The 15,728-nt window shown below is 42.7% G+C and overlaps 1 protein-coding gene across 2 annotated transcripts in view; it reads left to right on the top strand.

The window, feature by feature from the left end:
- LOC132177254 (mediator of RNA polymerase II transcription subunit 23) overlaps positions 1 to 15,728 on the top strand; it is an 81,124-nt gene that overhangs the window by 49,872 nt on the left and 15,524 nt on the right. For both annotated transcript variants that reach the window (XM_059589503.1, XM_059589502.1), the window contains exon 16: positions 9,688 to 9,836. In XM_059589503.1, the coding sequence (XP_059445486.1) occupies positions 9,688 to 9,836 (149 nt within the window). The remainder of the gene's footprint in view (positions 1 to 9,687; positions 9,837 to 15,728) is intronic.

Raw genomic sequence — 15,728 nt, 5'->3', positions numbered from 1 at the left:
CCCACAATGAAGAAAAAGATGATCCATCGACTCCCCTTCCGATTCACACATATAACATCGATTAATTACAACAATACCTCTCTTCCAGACATTATCCAAGGTAAGAGATTTCCCAAGGGCGGCCGACCAAGCAAAAAACGCCACTCTCGAAGGAGTCTTGGTGCGCCAAATACTTTTCCAAGGAAAGAGGTTGGGCTCTTTAAGGACAAGCTTCTTGTAAAAAGAGCGAACCTCAAACTTCCCTTTTCTAGAAGGAATGCACCACATCCGATCGTCCCCTTCCCCACTCATCGAGAGCGAATACAAGAGCGAGAAAAGAGAGTAAAGGTAACATTCCAAAAAACCATACCATTTAAACTCTCCCTGATATTTGCAATGGAAGCATCCTTGTTGCTAGCAATATTGAAGAGACCGGGAAAAGCATCCTTGAGGGGCATCTCACCACACCAAACATCATCCCAAAATTTGACTTTCGACCCCGACCCAGGATCAAATATAATGTGATAGTGAAATGACCTCCAACCCCTACAAATGTATCTCCATAACCCCACCCCATGCGTTCCACGAGGAACTTTAGAACTCCAACCTCCCCAAAACACCCCATACTTTGCCACCACGATTCTTCTCCACCAAGCTTCTTCCTCATTTGCAAATCTCCACAACCATTTCCCCAAAAGAGCTTGATTGAATAGCCGCAAACTCCGAATCCCTAGACCACCCTCAGAAATCGGATAGCATACCTCATGCCAACTGACCAAGTGGAACTTAGGCTCATCATTAAGCCCACCCCATAAAAAGTCCCGTTGAATCTTCTCAATGCGATCCGTCACAGAAGCAGAGATAGGAAAAAGAGACAGGAGATAGGTAGGTAGATTGGATAAGGTACTCTTGATGAGAGTGAGCCTAGCCCCCTTAGACAAATACGAATGTTTCCAAGGAGCCAACCTTCTAACAATCTTCTCCAACATGTCTTCCCATATAGCCAAAAGCTTGAACGAAGCCCCTAACGGAAGACCCAGATACTTCAAAGGTAGAGAACTAGTGCCACAATCCAAAATACTAGCCAACTCACCCGCCTTAACCACATCTCCAACCGGGACCAAAACAGATTTGGCCCGATTTACTTTTAACCCAGAGACATCTTCGAATCCAAAGAGAAGGGCTTTAATAAATCTAATTTGATCAGGAGCAGCCCCACAAAAAACTAGCGTATCATCAGCAAAAAGGAGGTGAGAAACATTTACCCGATCAAACTCTCTGGCGCCCACATAGAAATCATTGATGAAACCCCTATTAATAGAAGCATTAATCATCCTGCTGAAAGCCTCCATGACCAAGATGAACAAAAAAGGCGAGAGAGGATCGCCTTGTCTCATCCCACGCGAGCTCTCGAAAAAGCCGAAGGAAGAACCGTTGATCAAACCCGAGAACCGCACAGACGAGATACAATGCTCAAACCATAAGCACTATTTCTCACCAAACCTGCACCTTCTTAACAAGTAAAGTAAAAACTTCCAGTTCATATGATCATAAGCCTTTTCCATATCCAACCTACACAATAAGCTGGGATTCCTAGATCTGATTCGGCTGTCCAAGCATTCATTGGCAATAAGAACCGAATCCAAAATATGTCTTACTTTGACGAAGGCATTCTGCAGATTGGAGATGACCCGATCCATAACTCTCCTCATTCTGTTGGCTAACACCTTGGCAATAATCTTCCTTGTATGTTTTTCCCTTTCTAGTTAGGTGATCCTCCTTGTATACTTCTAGTGTACTTAGGGGCGCCTTACGCTTTTAATAAAATCAGCTACTTACTTATCAAAAAAACACCTTGGCAATAATCTTATAGGTCCCCCCCACAATACTGATTGGACGAAAGTCCTTCAGATCGGAAGCCCCATGAGACTTAGGAATAATAGAAATAAACGTAGCATTAAGACTTTTTTCAAATTTACCTCGATCGTAGAACTCCGCAAAAACATACGTAATGTCCAGTTTGATCACATCCCAATAGTCCTGGAAAAATGCCATGGAAAAACCATCTGGACCTGGAGCCTTGTCCCTATCCATTTTTTTAACCACCTCTCACACCTCCCTTTCCTCGAAAGGAGCTTCCAGACTAGAAGACTCATCAACATCCAACATGTCAAAGTGAAGATTATCCAACCTCGGTTTCCAACTTAGAGTCTCCGAGAAGAGCGACTCATAAAAGTGGGTGATATGATTACTAATAGCCTCTTGATCAGAAGTAGTAGTGTCATCAATGTTCAAAGACTCAATAAAATTCTGCCTTCGATTGGCATTAGCAATCCGATAGAAGAATTTCGTGCACTTATCACCCTCTTTCAACCAACGGATCCTAGATTTTTGCCTCCAACTAATTTCTTCTAGGAGAAGGGAGGATTTTAACTCTCTAGCAAGCACCCTTTTCCTCTCAATCTCTTCAGTGGATAACCCTCTCTCTTCCTCCACCCTATTAAGAGCTTTAAGATCATCCATACGAGCCTTAATACAAGCCCCCACGTTGCCAAACTCTTGAGCATTCCATCTCTTGATGTACCATTTAAGAGCTTGCACCTTTTTAGAAAGGATAAAGCTCGGAGTACCTTGAAGTTGCGCACTTTATCCACAAAACCCTCCACTTTGATCCACATATTCTCAAATTGGAAAGGTCTTTTACCTCCCGGAGCAGAATTGCAATCCAAAATAATAGGAGCATGATCTAAGCAAACCCGAAGCATCCTCTTTTGACGCAAGTCCGGATGACGAACTTCCCAATCCGGAGAAACTAGAAAACGGTCAAGCCTAGACCAAGACCAAGACCCTGCTCCGAAATGAACTCTCCAAAATCCCTCATTGCAGACCGAGAATAAGCGCCCCTCGACCTTTCACTTGGATAAAGAGTGACATTAAAATCCCCACCAATACACCACGGCATGTCCCAACAGCTCAAAACCCTTGCCAGCTCCTCCCAAAGGAGACGCCTGGAAGTGACTCTATTAGGCCCATAAACCCCTGCGAACGCCCAAGTAAGACCATCCTCGACATTTTTGAAAGAACTGGCCGCCACATAACGCCCCAAAACAACATCTACCTTCTCAACAACCCTCTTATCCCACATGAGCAAAATGCCACCTGAAGCCCCAATAGAAGGGACATAGCACCACTCCACATACGGGCAACCCCATAAACTCCTCGCTAAACTAAACGAAATAAAATCCATCTTCGTCTCTTGAAAACAAACTAAATCAGCCTTCCAACTTCTTAACAAGTTTCTAACCTTCAACCTCTTATCCCTCTCATTCAAACCTCTCACATTCCAAGAAAGAATCTTGAGTTTCATGATTTAACTCGATTGGCCCTCCCCTTGTTCCTGTACCTCGCAGAAAACTCCAGAAGATTAACAGAAGACTGTAGATTATTAAGCTCTCTCTTACCTTTTTTAACTGCAGGAGTAATCTCTTCCCTTTCCATTTCATTGCCCTTGTTGTCAACGATAAGAACCCCAATGGTCTCCTCAAGCTTCTTATCTTCTCCATCGCAAGAGAGGCCAACTTCTTTACAAGCCTTGATTATGTAAGCCCTCTCTTGCACCTCCAACTTCTCCTCATCTAGAGAATTCGGGACGAAAGACTCCTGAGAAGAAGGATTCACTTCTACAGTGAGGTCTCCACCCAAATTTACTGTCGGCATTGTGCAAAGGCCCGACTCCTTTCCCAGCGTACCTAACTCAGAGCCACCCAGAGATTGATCCACCGGACCACACCCCAGGGATTCTACCCTCCCAGACTCCACATAACCTCCGGCAACAGACCCTGAGATGACCGGAGACACCCAACTGCCAGGCTGCTTACCCAAAATCCCCATGGCAGATAATCTCGGCCCACTCGTTGGAGGGCACTAATCCGCGATACCGACTACTGGAGTAGGAGAAACTTCAGAAACAAGAGGGCCAACCTGCGACTTTACCGAAGAATCCGAGACAAAATCACAAACACCCATTGTCAGATTTACCTGGACAGTGAAACCCCTTGTCGAAACCTCTCCTGGACCACCAACCCTCAGCGGAAACTTCCTCGTCGGCCCCTTTCCAGACAAAACTATCTTCGTCGGCGTCTCTGCCATAGCCGCAACATCGCCCGACGGTGGAAGGACTGCGAGATCATCCCTGGCGCAAGGTAGCAACCTAGTCACAGCGACGCCCACTTGAGCAATGGGACCGGGACCATCTGCCGGAAGGTCCAACGCACCGACCGGCCCTGCACACGACCCTTCCCCTTTCTCCAAAGGCCTTGCCCCAAACTCCTCGTCAGAATAATCTTGCACCTTGCTGCCAGGATCATTAACGAATCCAACATCCTGGGTGGGCCGTGCGTACTTCTTTCTGAAATAAGTCTTTATTGGTTGACTGGGCTTACCACAATCGCACTTGGGCCGCCCCACATAAGACTGCTTGGGCTGGCCCCCACCGACCTTCATTTTATCCCCTTTTGCCGCTCTACATTCGCAAGCCCCACCAATATAAGATCTAAAGCTCTGACACTCAGCAAATATAATAGCTTTATCCAACTTTTCCAATCCCACGTCGACTTCTCCTTTTAACTTGCGAAGCATCTCCCTCACATTAATGAGCTCCATTTTAACACGCAAGAAAGACTGCTCATCGTGGGAGCCATCCCCTAACCATCCCTTCACGTGATCAGCACCAAAATTCGACACTGACCACCTCGCCGGGGGAAACAGTCTACTCGCCTGAAGTTGGGAGCAGTTCGCCGGAACCCAGCCGACATCCCCCACAATCCCCCCTTCCTTGGGGTTGCTCGTTCCCACCACGACAGAATGATGGGTCATCTGAGAACCCTCCACACGGCCACTGCCTGTCCTCACCTGAACATCAGTCTTCTGCGCACCCACCGCTTGCAAGACTGAAGCTTGGGTTTGCTTGTCCTTCTCTGCAGAGGCCATTTTCAACCACCTTGGCACCCTGGCAATCGGCTCAGAATAAGAATTGAAGCATTCCTCTGCCGGTTACAACGACAACCCCAAAACCCCCGCGTAACTCCTCCTTCCCGCCCCCTCCTCCTCCTTATTTCCCTCCTTGGCCTTTCTGGTTTCACAAAGAGCAGACTTTGCCAGACGCACTTCCACGATAAAACGATCCCAACCTTGACCATGGCGACCTTCTGGGATAATAATCGATCCACATCTTTGCCTTCCATCAAATTCTTCTACCGTCAAAAAACGCCCATGTCTATTGGAGCATTTCTGCGCAATTATCCGTGGGTACCCTGCTCTAGATTGATCCTAGAAGACCTCAGAAGTTTCCACTGCCACCAGGTCCTCCACAATGCGCACCAGCCACACTATCTCATCCTTGTGCAAAAAAATGGATTTTTGCTTCCTATTACTTCTTTCAAAAAACCTCACCCCTGCTGCCCCTCCCTTAATCAGCAAATCAAAAACTTTGGATTCCACTGACCACCTTCTCGAACCCGCCATGACACTAACCAAACTGCTAAAAACTAAACACCAACCCAGTGCTCACGCGCCACCCACTCTCCTACTCTCAGGCGGAAGTGGATGAGAGAGAAGAGAGAAACAAACATTTGAAGTTAAAGGGGTACCCAATATATATATATATATATATATATATATATTCTTTAAGCTATAAAATTTCTAAAAGTCAATTTTCTGCATTTGTCTTTCTCTTTTTATCTCACATCTAACCTAAATTTTAGCTTTTTCCCAAATTATTCTTTTCTAACTTACACGTACCCAATGAAGACATTTATCTCTCTCTTTCACTTTGCACCTGCTATCTTCCTTCTTTCTTTTCTCTTTTGATTTTCTTCTTATTCCTCATTTCTTATTGGCTATTGGCATTATTTGTCTTTCCTCTTAATTAAAATTTTCAACACCCAGTTGAGACAACACAATAGCCTTTTATATAACATGTGAAAATCCCTTCTTTGTTTACAATACAATCCTCTCCACAACACTATCCAACAGATTTTCCTTTCACATGAAAATCCAAGCCCAACATCTATACAATCAAACTCAAAATCTCTAAGAATCTCAAGGATGCTTTTCTTGGACTTTTCAATATTGCCACCAACAAGGATGTGTCTATTGCGGATAACAGGGAGTGTACTAATGGCTCGGTGCAGTGAAATGTTTCCTTTACTCGCAAGCTTCATGATTGGGAAGTGGGGGTCTTGGCCTCCTTTTACACTCTTGTATTTGCACTTGATGCGTGGGGTAGGGGAGGATAGGATGTGGTGGATCTCTTGACGAAAAGGAAAATTTGAGGTTAGATCTTTTTATAGGATCCTTGCTTCTAAAGATCCCTCCCCTTTCCCTTGGAAGAGTATATGGCGCACCAAGGTTCCTTCAAAAGTGGTTTTTTTTGCTTGGATGACCACGCTTGGGAAGACTCTAACCTTGGATAATGTTCGGAAGAGAGGTATTGTTGTGATAAACCGTTGTTGCATGTGTGAATCTGATGGGGAGTCAGTTGACCATCTCTTTCTTCATTGTGGGGTTGCGCGTATCTTGTGGAATGCCGTTTTCTCTCGGTTTGGTTTGTGTTGAGTGATGCCTGGTAGCGTTAGGGGGTTGTATGCTTCTTGGTGGGCGGGTGGCAAATCTAGTAGTGCTGTTGTGTGGAAGATAGTTCCTCTTTGCCTTATGTGGTGCGTCTAGATTGAGAGAAATGTTAGATGCTTTGAGGACTCATCTAGGAATATTGAGGACCTTCTACACTTTTTATTGTACACCCTTTTCACTTGAACTGCTGGTTGGCTAGCACCCTTAGTGATCAGCTTCTCTGACTTTCTTTTTATGTTATTTTCTTCTTTTTCTCCCTCTTAATCGCTCTCTTGTATACTCCCTGTGTACTAGGATTGCTCCCCTCTGCGCTTTGATTAATATATTTTTATTTATCAAAAAAAAAAAATCTCTAAGAAATTAAACACCCACAACTCCAAATTCTTAGCACCCAAGACCAACTCGGTCCATACCCATTCAGTGCCTTACTTTGCAAAACAAAGGAAAACCAAAATCTTCACAAGAAATTCCAAAAGAAGACAACCCAAAACATAAACAATTGAAAATCTCCACAATCCAACAAAATCCCAAAGAATTTTAAACACCCATTAACATGATGATCCAAAAGTGAGCTAAAAAAATTTCCAACCACAAAACCTTCTATATGCAAGAATCTAATAGAAGAAATAAAATTGGAAGGCTTTATGTGTATAACTTTTGTAAGGTCTTGGCACAAACTAAACCTTTTGTGCACTCCAATGAAAAGTTGACACTTCAGCCTAGAATAAGAAAAAAAAATGTTACTAAAACACCAGATCTGTCCCTTCTATCACTTATCTATGAAAAAAAAATAGGGGTGTAAATCCGGCTGGTTATGACTGGCCACCAACCGGTATCCGGCCCTACTGTTTTTTGCATTTATATATACCCGGTTATAACCGGTAACCGGGTGTGTATATATATATATAATGTAAAACGACGTCATTTACTTTAGGGGTTTTTTTTTTTTTTTTTTTTAACAACCACAACAATGCCTAGCTTATTGGGCCAAAAAATTTCTAATTATTTTTTAAAAAAAGGTCAAAAAGGGCTAAATTAAGCCCAAAAAGTAGGCCCAATACCCAAAATAGGCCCAAAATACCCAATTTTTTAAAGACACTGTTACCGGTCCGGATAACCGGCGGTTATTACATCACCGAGTAACTGGTAGCCGGTTGCTGGTTTCCGTTTTTAAAATTGACCAACTGGCTACCCCGGTTCCGGTTAGCGGTAGGCCCAATACCCAAAATAGGCCCAAAATACTAAATTTTTTAAAGACCCGGTTACCGGTCCAGATAACCGGCGGTTATTACATAACTGAGTAATTGGTAGCCGGTTACTGGTTTCCATTTTTAAAATTGACCAACCGGCTACCTCAGATCCGGTTAGCGGTTTTAGCCAATAGCCGCTAATCGGAACTAGATTTACACCCCTAAAAAAAAAACCTTCCCATTTACTCAATTTGGTGTTTTGGTAACATTTTTTTTTTTTTTTTTGTTTCAAGTTGAGGTGTCAACCTCTAATTGGAGGGCTCAAAATACTTGGTTTGTGCCAAGACCGTATAGAGGTTTTCTCTCAGTCTTTATGCCTTCTAGTTCCAGTGCTAGAAGCTAGGAGAGGGGGGTAGTCAACCTAAGAAAGCCCGGAAATTAGGGTTCTCTCTCCTCTAACATATTAGTTATACTACTAGTAGAAAGGCACAATTACAAAAGTAGTCAAATTTTGGGAGGATTTATGGTGTGGCGAGATGTCCCTCAAGGATGCCTTTCTGGGCCTTTTTCATATTGCTAGCAACAAGGATGCTTCCATTGCGAATATCCGGGAGCGTGTAAATGGGATGGTTCACTGGAATGTTACTTTTACTCGTAGAATTCATGATTGGGAGGAGATGGTCTTAGCCTCTTTCTTCTCACTCTTGTATTTGTTATCGATTCGTGGGGAAGGGGAGGACCGGATGTGGTGGATCCCTTCAAGAAAAGGGAAGTTTGAGGTACGCTCTTTCTATAGGATGCTTGCCTTTAAAGAGTCTAACCACTTCCCGTAGAAAAGTATTTGGCACACCAAGGCTCCTTCGAGAGTGGCGTTTTTTGCGTGGTCGGGCGCCCTTGGAAAATCTCTCACGTTGGATAATGTTCGGAAGAGAGGTATTGTTGTGATTAATCGATGCTGTATGTGTGAATCGGATGGGGAGTCTGTAGATCATCTCTTTCTTCATTGTGGGGTTGCGCGCAAGTTGTGGGATGTTATCTTCTCTCGTTTCAACATGAGTTGGGTTATGCCTAGAAGCGTCAAAGAGATGTTTGCTAGTTGGTGGTCGGGCGGTAGAACCCGTAGTGTTGTGGTATGGAAGATGGCTCCCCTTTATCTTTTATGGTGCCTTTGGAAGGAAAGGAATGCGAGATGCTTCGAGGATTTGTCGAGGAACCTTGAGAACCTTGTTCATTTCTTTTTGTACACGCTTTTCACATGGACTGTAGGCTGGCTTGCTCCTTTAGTGATCAATTTTCCTGATTTTCTCTTTATGTTCTTTTCTTCCTTCTCCCCTACTTAGTCGCTCTCTTGTATACTCCCTGTGTACTTGGGTTGCGCCCCTCTGCGCTCTTTAATGCATTATTACTTATCAAAACAAAAGTATCCTCTAGCATAATAAATTCTATTACTAAAGCTAAAATACAGTACAACCCATGAATTTTTGTTTTGGTTGTGATGTGACATAAATGTGAAAGTAGTTTATAGTGTTTTGAGTTTGTTAATGCTTTTGCTTATTTGTTAAAAAGCAAAAAGCTTCCTTAAAAAGTGTTACCAAACGAGCCCCATCTTGTTGTTTATCACTGTCTCATATGTGTATCTTACTGATTGATGCTCGGATGTATTGACTTGTGCTAACTTTTGGATTTTTGTTTTAGTGTTGTTGTGGAGGTATGCTTGATTTGTATTATGTCTCGACTTCTCCTAGAAATGCTTTAACTTGAAGCAACTTTTCATTGATGATTGTATGAAAAGATTTTTATCCTTTGCAAACTAAAGCACATGTATTTTGCTGATATTAGTTGTGTTTGTATTGATTTATCTTCTTATTGTTTACAATTTGTGTTGCAGATTAATCTACTTGAGAGGCAAGAGCTTCCACAAAGAATGAAATTATATTGTATGAATCGTGGACCACCCGAGCATTGGCTTTTCTCTGGAATGTTCAAGAGAGTTGAGTTGCAGAAGGCTCTTGGAAATCATCTCTCATGGAAGGACAGGTGACATCTATTAATTTTAAGAGGCATAGTTGAAGTCTAAATAAGATGAGATCATGGCTATAAAATGTAATTATAAATTTGGTAATTAAATTAAGGGAAAACTTCAATTACCACCCCTGATGTTTCATCATTTCTGTAATCATATTCTTAAACTTTAAAAAAAGTCAATTTATGGTTACCATCTTTCAAAAGTTTTCAATGTCAATCTTCCTATCAAAATTCAGCGTTAAATCAAAGTGTTGATGAGTGAAATTCCCAAAATATCCTTAAGATGTCTATAAAATTACAAAAATACATTGAACTTGGACGGGAGTATTTTGGGGATTTCACTTCCTCCATTAGGATTTAACATTGAATTTGGACGGAATGGTTGATATTGCAAACTTCCGAAAGATGGTAACTTTAAATTGACACTTTTTTAAGTTTAAAGATATGATTGCGAAAATGATAAATGATTAGGGGTGGTAAGTGAAGTATTCCCTTAAATTAAAACTTTTTGTAAATGAACTAATTTGGCCCAAATTGATAGTGTTGTTTGACAACTGCAGCACTCTTGTTTCAATAGTCAATTGCTTCAGATATTATTAAGGGTTTGTTTTTTGAGAAAGAGTGGTTGGGAAATAGCTTTAGACAGTGTCAATTCCATGATTTTTTTTCCTGTGATTTCATAGATGTTATGAATATTGTAATTGTTTAGGAGTTGCTTTAGTACACCCCTTTGTATTTGATAGTTAGTGACCAAATGCTCATGATGATTTAATCTTAAAAGGAATGGACATTTAGTAGGGGTTTACTATTATTTAAAAGAGGGTTTGAACTGTAACAGTATAGGATTTTATGTAATGCTGCAGTGTTTCTATATATAGTTAACATTGAGTTACATATAATGTCTAACTTAAACTCTACACTAACAATACAAGTTAAACACCATGGATAAACACTAGTCTTTTATTGACACTTTTTTTTTTTTTGATAAGTAATATGTATATTATCAAATACGTAGAGGGGTGCAACCCATGTATACAAGAAGTATATAGGGAAACCCTTACTGATTAGAAAAAAGATTTATAAAGCTCTAAGAAATCAGAAAAGTGGATTCATGCTAGTTCGGCCAAGTCCTGCTCCAAGAGAACAAAGTATGTGACGCCAACTTCTTCAACTCAATCATGCCGCTCTCATTATCCTCAAAGCTGCATGCATTCTATTCTCTTCATAAACACCACATCATACATAATGGGACGAGCCTCCATATACGCAAAGCATGCCTATTACCCAATTGATCCCTCCAACTTTCCAAGATATCACTCACCTTTCGCGGCATAACCCAACTCACTCCAAAGAGTTGAAAGAATACATTCCATACCTCAATTGCAACCTCACAATGTAGGAGTAGATGGTCAATGGACTCTTCACAGTGTTTACACATATAACACCACTCCATTACCATAACATTCATTTTCCGTAAATTGTCCAAAGTGAGGATTTTTCCTACCACCTCCATCCACACAAAGAAAATCACTCTCGAGGGAGCCTTCACCTTCCAAATACTCTTCCATGGAGCAAACACCTGTGTCGGTGTAGAGAGAGACTAATAATAGGATTTCACTTCAAAGGTATTTCTTTTAGACGGAATCCAACAAATTTTATCCTCACCTCCACATCTGATTTTTTGGGAGTACAACAATGCAAAGAAGTGTGTTACCTCCCCCAATTCCCAATCATGCACGAGCCTAAAAGTTGGACATTCCAATGAAGAATATCATTTGGTCTCTGCATATACTCCTTCACCCACGCATCCTTATTACATGCAATATTGAACAAAGCTGGATCCATTAGTTTTAGAGGGCGTTCCCCACACCACACATCATGCCAAAAAGGTACTTTTGTACCGTCTCCAATATTATACCGCACATGTTACACAAAGCCTTCCCACCCCCTTCGAATACATTTCCACACTCCCACTCCATACGTTCCCCCTACCTCCTTGGAGCACCAATCACCCGTATGACTCATATTTAATTTGCACTAATTTCCTTCATAATGCCTCCCGTTCTGTCGCATACCTCCACAGCCATTCACCCATCAAAGCTTGATTAAATTTAATCAAGTTTCGCACCCCTAACCCCCCAAGCTTCATTGGTGTATACACCTGTGACCAGTTCACCAAATGATATTTAAATTCATCCCTAATTCCACCCCACAAGAAGTCTTTCTGTTGTTTTTCGAGACGATTTGCCACTCCCACTGGAATAGGGAATAGAGATAGAAAGTATGTTGGTAAGTTTAAGAGGGTGCTTTTGATCAATGTTAACCTACCTCCTTTGATAAGTACATCCTCTTCCAACCCGCCAACTTATTCTCTATTTTTGCAATTATGGAAGACCAAATATGGGATGCCTTATAATGTGCGCCCAATGGCAGCCCCAAGTATGTAATTGGCAACGAGGCCACCCCGCACCCAAGTATTCTAGCCAGCCCTTCCACATCATCTATCTCTCTCACTGGAATAATATCAGATTTAGACAAGTTGATCTTCAATCCCGAGACTGCTTCAAAACAGAGCAGCAAACATCTCAGATTTCGGACTTGTTCTACATTAGGTTCACAAAATATTATTGTGTCATCTGCAAACAGCAAGTGAGAGACCGGCATTTCCTCTTGATCTCGCAAGCCCACCGAAAATCCAGACATGAGCCCTTTATCCACCGACGTGGTCATCATTCTATTAAATGCCTCCATCACCACTACAAATAAGAATGGAGATAGAGGATCCCCTTGTCTCACTCCTCAAGAGCTACTAAAAAACCCCCCAGGCGAGTCATTTTTTTTTTATAAGTAATAAGGAGTTTTATTGAAGAAGGAAAAAGAAGAAAAAACTGTACAAGAAGAAACCCCAAAGCTCACCCACAAAAGGAACCCCACAAACCCACCCAAGAACCCTAAAAAACACCCAAAAAACCCACTTAGATCACTACATCACATTGGCCTTGCCCCTCCTTGTCTGGGATGGCCTGCGAGCAATGCCGTAATTAATAGAGCATTCTAAATTTAACAGCTCTCTCTTGCCCTTAGACTTAGGCTGCTCAACCAATTTTCCACCTAGAAATTTCTCTATCTGCTCAAAGTGAAACGCCAAAATAAATTCCTCCTCCTCTGCGGACAGCACCCCATCACGTGCTCCTTTATTCACCCGAAGAAAAATCTCCCCTGTTGGACCAGATTTCGGCTGTGAAGTGTGCTGGGGGTTTGCCGGGGTCTCTTCTTCCTCCAGTCACATATGGGTCGCATGTGAAGCCGCTAGATGGAGGCCTGTTGGGGGCCACAGGTTTGGATTCGGTGGTGGTTGCGATGGATTCTGTCTCGCTGGTGGTGGAGCAGGATCCTGGAATGGCTGTTCGTCATTCTTTCCCAGTGAAGGGCTTGATCCGGTGGGATTTTTTTGGGACGAAAACTGCTCCTTCACCGGCCTCGTCTTCTGCTTTGGGCTATTGTACGGGTAAGGTACAGGTGATGGCTCAGTCTAAGGAGTTTGTTGTGGTCTCCGGCGGCACCTCCGAGGTGCCCGAAGAAGCGAGCTCCATCGTGGAGGCCTGCCGAAAAACCTTTCTTTATCCAAGAGTGTTCTGATGCAGTGCACACGCAGCACACCAAAGCCTTTTGTCCTAATCGGTGGAGGAGAGAGTGAAAACCTTCGCGTCACCGGAGAGAGCAGCGAGATCCTTCGCCGGTGTGAGAGAGACAGGAGCGAGGGAGGGAGAGGGAGAGGGTATCATTAAGATAGAATTGAGTATTTGTCGTCCCTTGATATAGGCATTTTGGGAATATGAGATTAGTTCCCCAACATTGTTTTCAGGCGATTAGCTAGAGCCTGCGAAATAATTTTGTACACCCCACCTACTAAGCTTTTTTTTTGATAGGTAAATATGTATATATCAAAAACCCAACAGGGCGCAACACAATTACACAGGGAGTATAAAAGAGTGCGGCTAAACACCCAATAAAAACCCTAAGCTCCCAAGGAGCACCCCCAAGGAACCCAAAAAGAACCACCCAAGAACCCCCGAAATCAAAACACCCTACACAAGAAACACCCTACACAAAGGCTAACCCTACACATGATCACCCCACATCCCTAACCCTACTCGAGCCACCCCACCTACTAAGCTAATAGGGCGAAAATCCTTAATCTCCAATGCCCTTGCTTTCTTTGGTATAAGTGACATAAACGTAGCATTCAAACTCTTCTCAAACTTGCCATAGGTATGAAACTCCTTAAAAATTGCCAGGATACCATCCTTTAACACCGCCCAACACTTTTGGAAGAACCCCATAGAAAAACCATCAAGTCTTGGTGCCTTGTCGCCTTTTAGATTTCTCACCTCTTCCCATACTTCACCTTCCTCAAACTCTCTTTCCATCCATTGTTTCTCCTCTTCATCAATAGAATTGAAGGACTGCTCGTTCATCTTTGGTCGCCATTGATACTCTTCACCATATTGTGAAGAAATTCCTCGTCCACTAAAGATCTCGTTTCTATGACCTGATCCAGCTCACCAATACCCCCCCTCCAACTCCTTCTTCCACTTTCTAACATCCCCAAAGACCTCCTCATTCTATTTTTTCAAATATGCTTTTAAAGCCTTCAATTTTCGAGCCAATACATGGCTCGGATTGCCCTCATACATATAGGAACCCCACCTCATCTTGACCTGCTCCTCAAAACCCTCTGCATGCAACTACATATTTTTCAAACCTAAAAGGCTTTCTACCTCTTCTCACCACTCCACAATCCAGCATCAAAGGAAAGTGATTAGATAATTCTCGAGGCATCCTTCTCTGTGAGACATTAGGAAACAGCTCCTCCCAATCTGAAGAAAGCAAGAATCTATCAATTCTTGACCAAGTCCGACGATTGGACCATGTGAAACTCCCTCCTACCATCGTAATGTCCATGAGACCCTGCTCAAAAACAAAATCAGAAAAATCTACCATTGCTTGAGAATGTCTGGTTTCGCCCATTCTTTCACTTGGATGCCGTACAACATTAACGTCCACCACCACCCCCCCCAAAAAAAAACACCATGGCATCTCCCATATGGAGATCAAACCAGCCAACTCAGCCCACAAGTCTCTACGTTCCACATCATCATTAGGTTCATACACGCCCACAAATGCCCACTCTACATTCGCTATAACATTTTTGAAACTACAAGCTCCCACATAGCTCCCCACACACTCCTCTATCTTCTCCACCACTCGCCTATCCCACATTGACAACATACCTCTTGACGCCACTTTTGACCCCAAATACAACAAATTAGCATGCCTACACCCCCACACACTATCAACCACTTCCCTACTAATCACCTCCATTTTTGTCTCTTGCAAACATACACTATCAGCTTAATCGCCTCCTAATTTGCATTCTTTTTTCGACCTCATTCATCCCTCGCACATTCCATGTGATTATTTTTGGGTTCACAAAAAACCTTACCATCCCTCCTTTTTCCTGACATCCGAGATGACTGATCTCCTTTCACATCATAATTGATTGAACACTCCAATCACTTTAACTTGCGACTTCCTCTAATGCCAGACTTTTCACTCACATCAATCACCGCCTCCGCCCTTCTCCCATCTCTTTTAGCTTCAATATCAGAGAAGAGAGCCGTCATTTCTTCTTCATGACCATCACAGGATAGTCCCAAAGCATAGCAAAGGTCTCTCACTCTCTCAAACACCCACTCTGTAGGCATTGGTGAATTCTTTTCCTGTTCCCCCACTGTTGCCAGAGGTTCAATTTCCCACATCGCAGGTTCTTCCCTTTCAACTCCAGTAAATACAACCACTGCCTTGTCCTTTTCACCCTCACCCTCAACCAGATTTTCTTCC

Source organism: Corylus avellana, chromosome ca4, assembly GCF_901000735.1.
Source record: "Corylus avellana chromosome ca4, CavTom2PMs-1.0".
Classification (NCBI taxonomy): domain Eukaryota; kingdom Viridiplantae; phylum Streptophyta; class Magnoliopsida; order Fagales; family Betulaceae; genus Corylus; species Corylus avellana.
Note: the sequence above shows the minus strand (reverse complement) of the source record. Positions and strands in the feature narration are given on the sequence as shown.